General features: G+C 47.5%; 1 protein-coding gene across 3 annotated transcripts in view; it reads right to left on the bottom strand.

Moving 5' to 3' along the window:
* MMD2 (monocyte to macrophage differentiation associated 2) overlaps positions 1 to 15,712 on the bottom strand; it is a 38,039-nt gene that overhangs the window by 7,486 nt on the left and 14,841 nt on the right. Inside the window, exons 2-7 of one of the 3 annotated variants that reach the window (XM_053276362.1) lie at positions 6,868 to 6,949; positions 5,545 to 5,705; positions 4,679 to 4,753; positions 3,008 to 3,109; positions 639 to 724; positions 385 to 454 (exon numbers count right to left, since the gene is read on the bottom strand). In XM_053276362.1, coding sequence (XP_053132337.1) covers positions 385 to 454; positions 639 to 724; positions 3,008 to 3,109; positions 4,679 to 4,753; positions 5,545 to 5,705; positions 6,868 to 6,949 — 576 coding nt within the window. Of the gene's footprint in view, positions 1 to 384; positions 455 to 638; positions 728 to 3,007; positions 3,110 to 4,678; positions 4,754 to 5,544; positions 5,706 to 6,867; positions 6,950 to 15,712 lie in introns of all 3 variants that reach the window. The other 2 variants (XM_053276361.1, XM_053276360.1) reach the window with 2 other exon arrangements.

The raw sequence follows: 15,712 nt of genomic DNA on the forward strand, positions 1-15,712 counted from the left end.
CTTTGGGAACTTTGGTTGAAAAGCAGTGTAGAAATATGCGTCATATTCGTGTTCCTGTTCGTACTGGGTAGGACGCTTCTCCTACCCAATTAATGATCATGAGAACCAGCCTACTGTCTCTCACACCTATATGTGCCCTTATTTCTGCACCCACCTCAGGGGCCAGCTATGGGGTAAAAGAGGGGTTCTCAGACTTGGGTCCCCAAATGCCTTTGTACTACAACACCCATCACTGCCAGCCACCGTGGCCTTTGGAACATCTGGGGACCCAAATTGGAAGGGGAAAAAACCTCTGGGTAAGGAACCCATTGTACCTGGCCTGCCCAGAATCTCTGGATAGGGCTAGGGTGTTACCCCATGATGATTTGGGGCTGGGTAACTTACCATGGAAAGAATGACCACCGCAGGGAAGAAACCCATGATGACGTAGCATACCAGTTCCACCAGCTTGTACCTGAGAGTAGGAAAGATAACACATTCTGAGAGGAATCGGATGCGGACCAAGGCATTCTGGTGCCAGAAGTGAGATACCAAACACCAGCTCCTTGTCCTCTTCCCTGTCCCCTGCCATGCCCTTACGTGGCATGTGGCAATGAGTCGTGCCTGCTCAACCAGCAAACAGGCAGGCAAATAGCTACCTCCTTGTCCACTCTCCTCCTTGCATGTGGCAATGAGTTCCGCCAGCCCCACTAGCCGACAGACGGATAGGTGCCTGCCGCCTCTCCTTCTATAGCGAATTTGGAAATAAGAAAGGGGAAGAAAAAGAAGAGAAAGTGGAGGAGGATAGTGCTGAGTTAGAGCATCTCCCCTGGTGCAAACAAAATATCAAGGTTCAGATCCCTGCTCAACCCTGATGCTCACTTTGCAGTCCTGCTTCCACCCTTTCTCATCTTAATCTGTCTCACAGGGCTGCTGGGAGGATATAATTGAAACCCTGAGCTCCTTATACAAAACTATGGTGCAACCACACTTGGAGTACTGTGTACAATTCTGGTCACCCCATCTAAAAAAGGATATTGTAGAAGTGGAAAAGGTTCAGAAGAGGGCAACCAAGATGATTGGGGCCTGGAGCACCTTCCTTATGAGGCAAGGCTACAACACCTGGGGCTTTTTCGTTTAGAAAAATGACGACTGCAGGGATACATGATAGAGGTCTATACAATCATGCATGGTGTGGAGAAAGTGGATGGAGAGAAATTCTCCTCCCTCTCACATAGCACTAGAACCAGGGGTCATCCCATGAAATTGATGGCCAGGAAATTTAGGACCTGCAAACAGAAGTACTTTTTCACACAACACATAATCCACTTGTGGAATTCTCTGCCACGAGATGTGGTGACAGCCAACAACCTGGATGGCTTGAAGAGGGGTTTGGATAACTTCATGGAGGAGAGGTCTATCAATGGCTACTAGTTGGAGGGCTGTGGGCCACCTCCAGCCTCAAAGGCAGGATGTCTCTGAGTACCAGTTGCAGGGGAGTAACAGCAGGAGGGAGGGCCTGCCCTCAACTCCTGCCTGTGGCTTCCAGCGGCATCTGGTGGGCCACTATGCAAAACAGGATGCTGGACTAGATGGGCCTCCTTGGGCCTGATCCAGCAGGGCTGTTCTGATGTTCTCTTTGGAAGAAGAGCTTGATGCAAGGAGCATGCATTCAAAATCAGTCTCTGCAAAATATTTCATCCCGCCAGGGGGAGCTGCAGGCCAACTTTGTGCCAGCCAAAGCAAACTGCAGACAGCTACATCGGTTAGAGACAGAACTGAGAGAAGCAGGTGGAGTTTTTTGCTTCCCCATAGCTCTTCTCACTTCTGTCACACTGAAACCTATACTGGCTAGAATGCTCATTCGCATTAAGAACACCTCCCTTCTGTGTCCATGAGCAAGCATCAGATGCTAAGGAGATTTAAAAGGTGCATCTGGGCAATGCCTATGTACGTCTCATTTATTTATTTAAAATATTTCTATACTGCCTAAAACTTGCATCTCTGGGCGGCTTGCAATTAAAATCATTTAAAACATCAAATCAATTAGCAATTAAAATCACTGAAAACATTAAAAACATTTAAAACCCAGTATTAAAGATTTTTTAAAACTACTGATCTAATTAAAAGCCTAGGTGAATAAATGTGTCTTCAGTGCCTTTTAAAAAGTTGCCAGAGATGGGGAGGCTCTTATTTCAACAGGGAGCACATTCCAAAGGCCAGGGGCAGCAACAGAGAAGGCCTGTCCCCGAGTAGCCACCAGATGAGCCAGTGACAACTGCAGATGAACCTCTCCAGATGATCTTAACAGGTGGTGGGGTTCATGGCGAAGAAGACGTTCTCTTAAATACCCAGGGTTAGGGTTAGGGCTTTATAGGTATTTTGCCCGGAAATGTATCGGCAGCCAGTGTAGTTCTTTCAACACAGGAGTAATATGGTAGTTCTTCCAACACAGGATTGTGCCATTATTCATTGGCACAATCCCTGGTGTCACTGGCCACATTCGCACATAACGGGGAACTGGGGTTGCAGGGACCTGCAGTTTCCTTACTGTTTACGTCCGAGCACTTGCAACTCTGGTCCCATCTGTAGCATGACTCGAGGTTCCACTACCAAGGCTCCAGTTTGAATCCTCGGTTTGTGGCGAGTTTTGCTGCTCAAAATCGAGAGTCCACGGTGCCTCTGTTCTGTCCAAATGCAGCACTGGCGGCTGCATTCAGCTGGACTGGAGTTGGTCCTTCCATGATTGGCTGTACGGGTTGTCCTTCAAGCAAGAAGGAAGCCCGCACAGCCAATTCCTCTTCCTCTCTGCATTCTCGCTGACTGCAAAGAGGATGCTCTCCTCGTCGCCTGAATTCGGACAGGACAGCGGGGGTGGGGGGAGTGGAACTGTGGTTCCATTTGACCCATGGTTCCATGTGACGTGCGAATGCGGCCTCTGACTCTTCCAGTCCCTGCCTCGAACTTGCGCCCCCAGTGGCTGCTGTCCGTGACTCAGCCTCCTGCCACTCTCCCAACCCAAACTCACCGCTCATGGAAAAAGAAAACATAGACAGTCCCGATGGAGGCCATGATCCATACGATCCAGCGCATGTGGGAAGCCCATGGACCCAATTCCCGCAGGTTCAGCCTGGGAGAACAACAGAGACCATTGAGTCGTTGAGAGAAACAGCAGCTGGCTAGGAGCCCTGCAAATCAAAGGAGAAAACAAAACAGAACAACAAAATTCCAAAACTGCAAGAGGAAGGGAGGGACGTTGGGGTAGGGGCTGTCATATTATCACATGGGAACAGGTGTGTTTTGAGGTGGGCTAGAAGCTTTTCTGGAGGAAAAAGAGGATGTTCACTTGGTTTTCCTTATTTCAACCCTTCCCCCTAGTCCCACAGCATTCACAGGAGTTTTGAAATTGATTAGACCAGCTTCTGGTCTAGTCAATGTCACTCTTAAGGGAATCTTTGCTTATTATTGTTGGATGTGGATGTACAGTCATAATATTGTGTAATTTTTAAAAAATGTTTACAATTGTTCCAGAAGGGTTCCAGGCAAGGGGTGGAAGGGAAAGAAAGGTGATATGGATTGTGATCTCTGTTTGACAAGGCTCTACAACAATCAGTGTAGGTGTATCTAGCATGGTTCTGTTGACTGCATTGCTGGAACTAAGTTTAGCCTTCCCCAGCATGGCTTGCAGTGCTATAAAATCTTGCGAAACTGCTTTGACCAGAGACCATAGCAGGTCTCTAGAAATGGATGAATGATTGCAATAGATAATGACAGCTCCAGTCTTCTAACTGGCACTTTTAAAAGTGGTGATTCTATTATATTTACTAGCAGAGGAACACAGGAACATAGGAAGCTGCCATATACTGAGTCAGACCATTGATCTATCTAGCTCAGTATTGTCTTCACAGACTGGCAGCGGCTTCTCCAAGGTTACAGGCAGGAATCTCTCTCAGCCCTATCTTGGAGATGCTGCCAGGGAGGGAACTTGAAACCTTCTGCTCTTCCCAGAGTGGTGGCTCTATCCCCTAAGGGGAATATCTTGCAGTGCTCACACTTCCAGTCTCCCATTCATATGCAACCAGGGTGGACCCTGCTTAGCTAAGGGGACAAGTCATGCTTGCTACCACAAGACCAGCTCTCCTCTTGTGGTACCAAGTATGAATGGTCCCCTTTGTTAAGCAGGGTCTATCCTGTTTTGCATTTGAATGGCAGACTACATGTGAGCACTGGAAGATATTCCCCTTAGGGGATGGGGCCATTCCGGGTAGAGCATCTGCATGCTTGCAGGCAAAAGATCCCAGATTCCCTCCCTAGCATCTCCAAGATAGGTCTGGGACAGACTCCTGCCTGCAACCTTGGAGAAGCTGCTGCCAGTCTGTGTAGACACTACTGAGCTAGATGGGCCAAGGGTCTGACTCAGCATACGACAGCTTCCTATGTCCCATGTAACTGTCCCTCCCTATCCAACTCCAGCACAGCATTCTTCCTGTGGCTGTTGCTGTGGGAGGTTCCTTTCTAAACCGTGAGCCAATTTGGGAGAGGGAACTGTCTTTTTTATATACGTTATGTATTCATTTTTTTCTGCAAACTGCTTTGAGCTCTTTCATTGAAAAGTGGCACGTAAACATTCGTAGTTGTACAATACCAACTGCAAAGGCTGTGGAAAACCACGAGCTGCATACGGCTTGGGTGAACTCACCAGGGGGCATAGGATGCCGCAATGAAGAAGTAGATCACCATTCTGTCGAACATGTGCAGGCAATGTTCCACAGTTCTGCAGAAGAGAGAGAGGAAACCATGGCTCGTATATGCATAGGCAGAAGCGCCCCTACTAACTGGGCATAGAGGAACCTTAAAAGATGTGCTCTGATGTTGAGCAGATGAGCAACTGTCCCTATTCAACCAAGCATAGCATCTCTCCCAGGGGTTATTGTAGGGGGTCTTCTTTATGTTCTTTCTAGAATGGAGCCCCTTTGGAGCAGAGAACCTTCTAATTCTTTTTGCTGCAGGAATTGCTTTGAGGACTTTTTTGTTCAAAAGCCATCGATAAACACATCCAACAATGATAATCACTTAATAACTTGTTACTTTCATCACCAGCAGGCAAATGTAGGAACTGGTGAAAATGAAAAGATGTTGCATTTTAACTATCATCAAATAACAAAGTACCACATTAGAGCGTTGGACTAGGACAAGTGGATTCATGATAAAGGTGAAGTGTGCCGTCGAGTCGGTGTCGACTCCTGGCGCCCACAGAGCCCTGTGGTTGTCTTTTGGCAGAATACAGGAGGGGTTGACCATTGCCTCCTCCCACACAGTATGAGATGATGCCTTTCAGCATCTTTCCTATATTGCTGCCGCCCGATATAGGTATTTCCCATAGTCTAGGATACACATACCAGCAGGCGAGGATACAGATACTTTAGTAAATAAATAACAAACAAAGTGCCCTCTGTGCATGCTGGCGACTCAGCACATATCTAGGAGGTTTGTGGTAGCGTGCAAATCCAGGCTCACCCTTGTGACGAAGTGGTTGCCCACATGTGTCGTGGGCCACGGAGTTACCTTAAGTGCCTCTTCTTCCAGGAGACCGTGTGAAAGATTGTGGAGACAATAAACAGCCCAGACAGGCCAAAGCCATAGATCCACGCCGAGATGGTCTCCCACTGGTTGTCGGACAGGACATGCAGGATGGAGCTGCCGAGGATACTTGGGATAATCCAGAACTAGGAAGGGAGGAAGCAGAATTTGTTTTTTAAAATCCCCAGTTGGATTGTAGTGGACAGATTCTGGAGCATAATTGGATAATTTGGGCTCTTGTTTTATTGGTGTGAAGAGGAGGCAGCTGGCAACCTTATCTCCTCCATGCGCTCCACACACTGACAAAGCTTGCAAGGGTTGGTTTGGAAAGGGGGCTGGCCCCCTCAGGGGGATGAGGCAACATCACACCGTGCCACAGGCCTGACAATATCTTGGACCACACCTCCGCAGAGTGTCAGTCATGACTGAAGTTTCAGACTGGCAGAATCTGCCGGTCTGAGACGGCCTCTTATGAATGTAAGAACATAAGATCAGCCCTGCTGGATCAGGCCCAAGGAGGCCCATCCAGTCCAGCATCCTGTTTCCAACAGTGGCCCACCAGATGCCACTGGGAAGCCCACAGTCAAGAGGTGAAGGCATACCCCCCCTCCTGCTGTTGCTCCCCTGCAACTGGGATTTGGACTTCCCCATGAATTTGTCCAAGCCCCTTTCAAAGCCAACTAAGGTAGTGGCCATCACCACATCCAGTGGCAGAGAATTCCATAGGTTAATCAAGTTTCGTGAGGTGGGGGGGAAGTACTTCCTTTTGTCAGTCCTAAATTTCCTGGCAGTCCGCTTTATGGGATGACCCCTGGCTCTAGTGTTGTGAGAGAGGGAGAAATTTATCTCTCTATCCACCACACTCTCTACTCCACGCATAATTTGATACACCTCAATCATGTCTCCCTATAAGTCGCCTCTTTTCCAAACTAGATGCTGTAGCCTTGCCTCGTAGGGAAGGTGCTCCAGGCCCCTGATCATTTTGGTTGCCCTCTTCTGCACTTTTCCCAGTTCTATATTGTCAGGAAAGACAATATAGAACTGGAAAGGGGGCAGAAGAAGGCAACCAAAATGATCAGGGGCCTGGATACAGTGACCAGAACTGTACACAGTGCTGTAAATGTGGCCATACCATAGATATGTAAGAGGACTGACGTCTTCCCAGTCAACCAGAGAAACTCAGAACACATCCTCATACAGAGCTGGGTGGCTGCCAATGCATCTTCCGGCTGCAGGGTGTCCCCCCAGCCTGCCCTCAGAAGGCCCACCCGCTCTTCTGCTCCCTGGGGACAAGGTAAGATCACTCACCGCGTGGGTGGCACAGTTGGCGGCGTGTTCGTACTCTGTCGGCTGGTACCTCCGATTAGGCGGAACCCTGTGGTTCATAAACCTCAAAGAAAAGACGGAGGAAGGGAAGAGTCAGCAAATAAATGTTGGAACAGGGATGCATTCCAGGCTCAGAGGCATCAGATGATGCTTCGTCCATTTGCATGAGCACAATAATCAAGCACAATTAGGTAAGTGTGAGGAACTGGTTCAAATCAAACCTGGTTCGATTCGAACTGTCCCGGTTCAACTGGTTCGAGCTCGAACCAGCCGGCTCCCCCAAAAGAGGGTTCGACAGTTCGAACCAAACCACCGCCAGTTCTAACAAACCGGTTCATGGACCAAGCAGTTCAGCCCAAATTCGGTTCAAATTCTAACTGAACCGCCCATGCCGGTTCCATGCACACCCCTACAATTCGGATTCAGGATAATAGCTAAGAGAACCCGCTGCAAAGACAAAAAAAAAAAAAAGGCACGGTGGCATCTACAAAGAACCACTGTCACATCAGCATTGATCCAGTTATGGTCATGCACAATGAGGTTTCTGCACATGACAAGGAGAGTGGATGAGAGTAAGCATTCATGTTACAGATGGAGATGCACATTACCATTCACACTCTGGCCTGGTGCACACAACCATTCGGATCGAGGTTTAATATGAATTACCGACATTAGTGCAATTTTATGAACCCATGCCAAGATCAGAATCTCAGATGAATCTGACATTTCTACCTCAGCGTGGGTTCACACAACCACACTAATGTTGGTAACCCACATCAAACCTAGATTTCAACTATTGTGTGAATCAAGCTGATGCCGCATACATGCCAATTGCATCCAGATGCTGTCCAGATGCTGTTTTTTGTTTTTTTTTAATGATAATCTATCATTGCAAAAAGTTTCAGCCCTGTTGAATCAGGCCTATCTAGTCCAGCATCGTCTTTCCCAAAGTGGCCCACAAGATGCATCTAAAAAGCCCACAACCAGAAGATGAAGGCAAGCTCCCTCTCCTGTTGTTGATCCCCTACAAGTGGTCTTTGAAGACAACCTGCCTCTCAGCCTTGTGGTAGCCTGTAGCCATCAAGATTTATTTTGATGCTCCACTGATCAGATGGGGCTGTAGCTCAGTGGCAGAGCATCTGCTTTGCATGCAGAAGGTCCCAGGTTCAATCCTTGGCAGCATCTCCAGGTAGGGCTGGGAGAGACTCCTGCCTGAAACCTTGGAGAGCCGCTGCCAGTCAGTGTAGACAACTCTGAGTCAGATGGACCAAGAGACTGACTCAGTTTAAGGCAGCTCCCTATGTTAGCCACCTTGAAGGTCCTGCACAGAAGGAAAGGCAGAGTGTGATATATTTAAATAAACTAATAAACAAACGTGTATAGACGTGCTGTGTCTACACCTACAAAGATTAGAATCGTCCAGACCATGGTTTTTCCCGTGACTATGGATGCGAAAGCTGGACTTTGAAGAAGCAGGACAGAAAAAGCATTGACGCTTTTGAACTTTGATGCTGGAGAAGACTTTTGAGACCACCATGGACAGCCAGGAAAACAAACCAATGGATCCTAGAACAAATCCATCCAGAAATTTCACTCAAGGCACAAATGACCAGGCTCAAACTATCATACTTGGGACACATTATGCGAAGACCCAGCTCCCTTGAGAAGTCCATCATGCTGGGGAAAGTGGAAGGAAAGAGAAGAAGAGGACGACCAGCAGCAAGGTAGATGGACTCGATCACGACAGCAATGAATGCACCACTGAGAGACCTTAAGGGCCAAATTGAAGACTGATCATCCTGGAGAGAATCTATCCATGTGGTCACTAAGAGTCGACACTGACTTGACGGCACTTAATCAACCAATCAATATAAACAAACTTTCCAGAAAATTGTACCCCAGACTGGAAATGTGATAGCTAAGGAATTTTACACGAAGGAAGCTCAAAACCTGTTTACTAATCCGCTAATCCCCAAACCTCTCCTCCCCAAAATCCAAGCCCCAGCTAACAAAGAGACCTTTGGTTTCTCCTTTGCCTGGATTTATACGTTGCTTCTCAGTAAAATACCTCACAAACAACAGCACATTATTCTCCTGGAGTGGTTGCCGGGCAACCAGCCAGGGCCTCGCCACAGCCCCCCATTTGGGTCCTTTTCATCTGTTGCTTAAAAAAAAACACGCTTTCTGCATATCCTGGGCGTTCAGGACTCTGCGGTGATGTCACGGTTTCCACAGAAACACGGGATACTTTTCCCACCCCCAACAAAAAAAATGACAGCCTGAAACCTTGTTTGGCTCTGCGGCATCCAGCCCAACTCTGGGGACCATTCAGATAATGCATAATGCCAGCAATACCTGCAAGGCAGGAACAAGGACAGAGGGACCCATCCCCAAATGCCCATCTCAATAGCTCCTGTTTTTTTGGTCGCTGTCCTTGATCCATTGCCAGACACCATCCAGACTAAGGAAGCATTTCTTGGAACAAAATCTCCTCGTGGAACATAGGAAGCTGCCATATACTGAGTCAGACCCTTGGTCCATCTAGCTCAGGATTGACTACACAGGTTGGCAGCGGCTTCTCCAAGGTTGCAGGCAGGAGTTGCTCTCAGCCCTGTCTTGGAGATGCTGCCAGGGAGGGAACTTGCAACCTAGATGCTCTTCCCAGAGCCGCTCCATCCCCTGAGGGGAATCTCTGACAGTGCTCACACTTCTAGTCTCCCATTCATATGCGCCCAGGGTGGACTCTGCTTAGCTAAGGGGACAAGATGTGCTTGCTACCACAAGACCAGCTCTCCTCTCCACAGAGTTGCACACCGACAAGGAAACTGTGTATATGTGCAAAATTCTGCAGAATTTCACTGGAATAGGAGCTTCCTCCATCCATTTCACGTATCGACCATGGGAGGATTGCTGGTCTTGTGGCAGCAAGCATGAATGGTCCCTTTTGCTAAGCAGAGACCACTCTGGTTTGCATGTGAATGGGAGACACATGTAAGTACTGTAAGATATTCCCCTTAGAGGACGAGGCTGCCCTTGGAAGAGCACCTACCTGCTTGCATTCAGAAGGTTCCAAGTTCCTTCCCTGGCATCTCCAGATAAGGCTGTGAGAGACTCCTGCCTGCAACCTTGGGGAAGCCACTGCCAGTGTGTGCAGACCAGGCCTGCTCAACTTCGGGCCTCCTGCAGATGTTGGAGTACAACACCCATAATCCCTGGCTATTGGACAATGTGAGTGGAGATTATGGGAGTTGTAGTCCAAAAGCAGTGGGGTGGGGGGCAAAGTTGAGCATTCAGGTTTGCTCAACTGTGTAGACAGTACTAAGCTAGATCGACCAAGGGTCTGACTCGGTAGAAGGCAGCTTTCTTTGTTCCTAGTGTGCAAACCTCCCCTGCAGTGAAAGAGGTTGACCAGAGGAAGGCACACCACAGATTATGTGCCTCGTTCTCCCAGGGACACTGGCACTATGTCGGCTTTATCACACAACTGCCGGCAGGATAGGAGAAACTGCCAGCCCAGGTAAGAGGCTCGGGCATGCTCTGGATTTCTGGCTGTGCTTGCAAAAGGTAGGGGGTGGAGAGAGTGATCGTGTGTGCAGCAGCAGCAGCTGGGCAGGACGGCTTTTCCTCCCACCCCAGTAAAAAGCTGGGGACGGAATGAGGGGACAGAGTGAGTCCAGCAACATCTGGAGACATCTTGGTAAGGAAGATGCCTTCTACCAAGTCAAAGTATTGGTCCATCGAGCTCAGGGATTCTCAACATTGGTTCCCCAGATGTTATTGGACTTCGACTCCCATAATCCCCAGCCCAAGTGGCCTTTGGTTGGTGATTATGGGAGTTGGAGTCCAATAACATCTGGGGACTCAATGTTGAGAATCCCTTTCTTGCTCAGTCACTTCTCTAGGGTTGCCCCCAGGGCTCAGGAACGCGCTCCCAAATGAAATCATAATCTGTCCATTGCTAGCTGTTTTTAAGTGACTCTTTAAAAATGCACCTGTTTTATCTGGCTTTTATAACATTTTAAAGTTTCATTGATGGTTATTTTAATTTGTTTTATATTGTTTAAGGTTTTAATTGTTGTGTTCTAATTTGTAAACCACCCAGAGATTTTATATGGGGTGGAATATAAATGTGAATCCCACCTTAAGTGGCACGGCAGGGGAATGCTTGACTAACAAGCAGAAAGTTGCCGGTTCGAATCCCCACTGGTACTATATCGGACAGCAGTGATATAGGAAGAGCTGGCCTTGTAGTAGCAAGTATGACTTGTCCCTCTAGCTAAGCAGGGTCCACCCTGGTTGCATATGAATGGGAGACTAGAAGTGTGAGAACTGTAAGATCTTCCCCTCAGGGGATGGAGCCACTCTGGGAAGAGCATCTCGGTTCCAAGTTCCCTCCCTGGCAGCATCTCCAGATAGGGCTGAGAGAGACTCCTGCCTACAACCTTAGAGAAGCCGCTGCCAGTCTGTGTAGACAACACTGAGCTAGATGGAGCAATGACCTGACTCAGTATACAGCAGCTTCCTATGTTCCTATGAAGATGCTGAAAGGCATCATCTCACACTGCACGGGAGAAGCCAATGGTAAACCCCTCCTGTATTCTACCAAAGACAACCACGGGGCTCTGTGGGCATCAGGAGTCAAAATCGACTTAACAGCACACTTTACCTTTACCTTTATAGATAGATAGATAGATAGATAGATAGATAGATAGATAGATAGATAGATAGATAGATATTTGCTGACATCCAGACTAAATCACTCCTGAGCAGTCCTACTGAAATAAAGCAGTCCTTGAGAGTAACACCTGAGTTTCTCTATATGGAGGAACTTAGTCTGGATGTCAGCCATTATGTTTTTTATTAGATTATCAAAATCTATAAGTTGCTGGGGGTGTGCTTTTGAGGGCTAAAAGGCAGGGTATACATATTTTAATAAATAAAATATTTGTTGCAATCTTGCAAATGCTAAGCAGGTCTGCGTATCACCTGGGAATCTGGTGCGAGTTGCCTTGAATTCTGTGATGGAAGGAAGGCAGGATAAAGAAATAAATATACAATTTCTTAGGTTTCATATGCAACCACCTATATTTTGGATTATATTTTGGGAATGATGTCGATTATTTATTATTATTATTTCTTGTTTACACAGTCAGACAGGTGTTATTGACTGGTTTGTTTTATCCAGACATCGAGTCCTTCCCAAGGACCTGGGATGCCAGAATTTTATCGTCAATTGTTATAGATATCGTCGCAGAATATAGGCTGTTCCCAGTAAAGCTGCTTTTTGTAATTGGCTGATGGTGATTTCTGTGGCCTCTATGGTGTTGAGGTGCTCTTCAAGGTCTTTTGGGACTGCACCCAGGACCCCAATGACCACTGGGATTATTTGGGTCTTTTTCTGCCACAGCCTTTCAATTTCAATTTGTAGATCTTTGTATTTGGTGATTTTTTTCTATTTCTTTTTCTTCTATTCTGCTATCCCCTGGTATTGCTATGTGATTATTTTCACTTGTTTTTCTTTCTTCTCGACTACAGTTCTATCTGGTGTATTGTGTGGCAGATGTTTGTCTGTTTGTAGTCGGAAGTCCCATAATATTTTTACATCTTCATTTTCTTCAACTTTTTCAATTTTATGGCCCCACCAATTTTTGGCTACAGGTAGCTTGTATTTTTTGCAGATGTTCCAATGTATCATCCCTGCTACCTTGTCATGCCTTTCTTTGTAGTCAGTCTGTGCGATCCTTTTACAACAGCTGATTAGGTGGTCCACAGTTTCATCTGCATCCTTACAAAGGTGGCACTTGCTGTTTGTGGTGGATTTTTCGACTTTGGCTCTTATTTCATTTGTTCTTAGTGCCTGTTCTTGTGCAGCCAGTATATTATATTATTATTATTATTATTATTATTATTATTATTATTATTATTATTAGTCTGTTTAATCCTGCAGATTTTTTTTGGTGTTGGTTGGTTCCATGATATTTCTGTTAGGAAATCAAATCAAACCATGTATTTCAGTCCACAGACCACAAGAAATGGAACTCAACCAACTGCCAGGAAATTGTGTGGCCAGTTTAGAATTGCAAGTGGAAAAGAGGACAGAATCCTATTACTGGAGCTTGTTGCCAGAGCATTATAAGATTACAGGTCAAAAGGATAAAGAAATCCCTGATCCAGTTGAGAGGAATTCACACAGGGCAACCTTCAGGCCACATGCACATGTAAGAGGGTGTACTCCGACAGGCAGCTGAGCTGGTCCTATTAACAGGAGTGCTCTGCTTAGCTTAGTGGAGTTTGTGGTCAAGATCCGTGAACCTAAGTGACAGCTGCAGATGTTAAGGGGGACAGTGCTTCAATCAACTTGAATGCACTTTAGCAAACTTTTAGCAACCATGAAGGAGCTTGAAGGCACTTGGATGTGGTTGGATTACTTCTTCTGCATTTCATTTCACTGGGTTTTAAAATTTAAAAGCATGGTGAAAGGCAGAGGGAGTGAAAAACGTGCAAACAGAAGACTATGACCTTGAATCAGACCCGGTCCACCATGTCTTGAAGGCCTAGTCACTAACTATGCATGAGTCCTATGGCAGCCTACTAGGTCATGACTTTCAAAATCCCAGGCAGTGAGGGAGCAACACCTGATTTTCAAAATCCCAGGCAGGTAGCAACACCTGGTTTTCAAAATCCCAGGCAGGTAGCAATGTGATTTTCACCCAGGCAGGTAGCTACACCTGATTTTCAAAATCCCAGGCAGGTAGCAATGTGATTTTCACCCAGGCAGGTAGCTACACCTGATTTTCAAAATCCCAGGCAGGTTGTAACACCAGTAAGTTTCTCCAGCCTCTGATCTGTAAGCTGTGCACGGCACAGTATCTTAGTTTAGATGCATGCATTGACGCTTAAGATAATGTTGCCCTTTCCCACTTTGAGATTTAGCCTCAAGAGGCCCCTACAATGAGCTGTAGCCTGAAGAATAGCAAGTCCAGAATCATGAATGGAAAAGGTTCCAGGGACAGAGTACAGAAATGAGGATTCCTGAGAAAGTGGAACTGCTGAAAGACATGGGGACATAAGAATCTGGTTTATACCGAGTCAGACCATTGGTCCTATTGTCTACTCAGACTGGCAGCGGCTTCTCCAAGGTGACAGGCAGGAGTCAGCCCTATCTTGGAGATGCTGCCAGGGAGGGAACGCAGGACCTTCTGCAGACAATAATGCCGGTGGTCTTCCCAGAGTGGCGGCCCCATCCCCTGAGGGGAATATCTTTCAGTGCACACACACACACACACACTCTCTCTCCCATCCAAATGCAAACCAGGGCAGGCCCTGCTTAGCAAAGGGGACAACTCATGCTTGCTACCCCAAGGCCAGCTCTCCTCCCATGGGGCTCTCCTGACTGGGCACGGGCTTCCGGGGAGGTCAGGAGTGCTCCCCGGGCAGTTCTCCCAGGGTCCTGAAAACAGTGTCAGGCAGAGAAATAATAACATGGGCTGCTGCAGCCTCGTTCCCAGCCTCTGCCTGTCCTTTGTCAGATGTCATTACTTTCTCTGCATCTGGCTCGGTAATGAGACACCCACTAAGCTTAGCAGGGCTGGAATTTATTTGTTAATTTCCATGATGAATTCCAAAGGGATTTGCGAGGCATGGCTGTTAAGGGAGAAGCTAAACAGATCCCTGTTGGATATCCCTTCTTCTACAAGCAATGGGGAATAGGGACAGAGGAAGCTGCCTTATAACCACTGGAACATCTAACGGAGGGATTCACAAGGTTGGGTCCCCAGATGTTGTTGGACTTCAACTCCCACAATCCCTAGCCCCACTGGCCTTTGGTTGGGGATTATGGGAGTTGAAGTCCAACAACATCTGGAGACCCAGCGCTGAGAATCCCTGACCTAGCTCAGTGCTGTCTACACTGACTAGCAGCAGCTCTCTCCGATTGCAGGCAGGGGTCTCTCCCAGCCCTGCCTGGAGATGCTGGGATCTTCTGCGAGCAAAGCAGATGCTCTTCCACTGAGCTACTGCTCCACCCCCCAAGGGGAATATCTTACAGCGCTCGCATGTAGTCTCCCATCCAAATGCAAACCAAGGTGGACCCTGCTCAGCAAAGAGGACAATTCAGGCTTAGAATCCGAGACCAGCTCTCCTTCCCAGATAATGCTGGCATCGGAGTGCATCCCTTCCATTTCCCTCTCCTCGGTTGCTTTTCCCTCTGAAGAAAATGAGTCACCTGTTCCTTTGCAGGGTGGTTGGGAACCTGTTGTTAGGGAGCTGATCCAGATCTGTATGAAGCTGCATTCCCAGGTCCCTAAACCGCCCCTTTCTCTAGATGGCAGATCTGGCCACAGTTACCTATGCTTTAGTCACGTCACGGCTGGATTACTGTAACACGTTCTATGTGGGGCTGCCCTTGAAGAATATCCGGAAACTGCAGCTAGTGCAAAATGTGGCAGCTAGGGTTTTATCCGGAGCTGCCCGATGAGAGCACATCACTCCCATTTTGAAAGAGCTGCATTGGCTACCAGTTCGTTTCTGGGTCCAATTCAAGGTGCTGGTTTTGACCCTTAAAGCCCTTAATGGTTTGGGCCCGGGATACCTGAGGGACCGCCTGCTCCCAAGGGTTGCCCGCTTGACAAGGTCATCCCAGGGGGCTCTGCTCCAGGTGCCGACAATGAGGGAGGCTCAGTTGTTGTGCATGCGGGGCAGGGCCTTCTCGGTTGCTGCCCCCAGACTCTGGAATCCTCTCCCGGTGGCTCTTTGCTCCTTGGTCTCCATCACAGCTTTTAGAAAGCATGTTAAATCGTGGCTTTTTACCCGGGCTTTTATTTGATTG

This window comes from Hemicordylus capensis, chromosome 13 (assembly GCF_027244095.1).
Source record: "Hemicordylus capensis ecotype Gifberg chromosome 13, rHemCap1.1.pri, whole genome shotgun sequence".
Lineage (NCBI taxonomy): Eukaryota > Metazoa > Chordata > Lepidosauria > Squamata > Cordylidae > Hemicordylus > Hemicordylus capensis.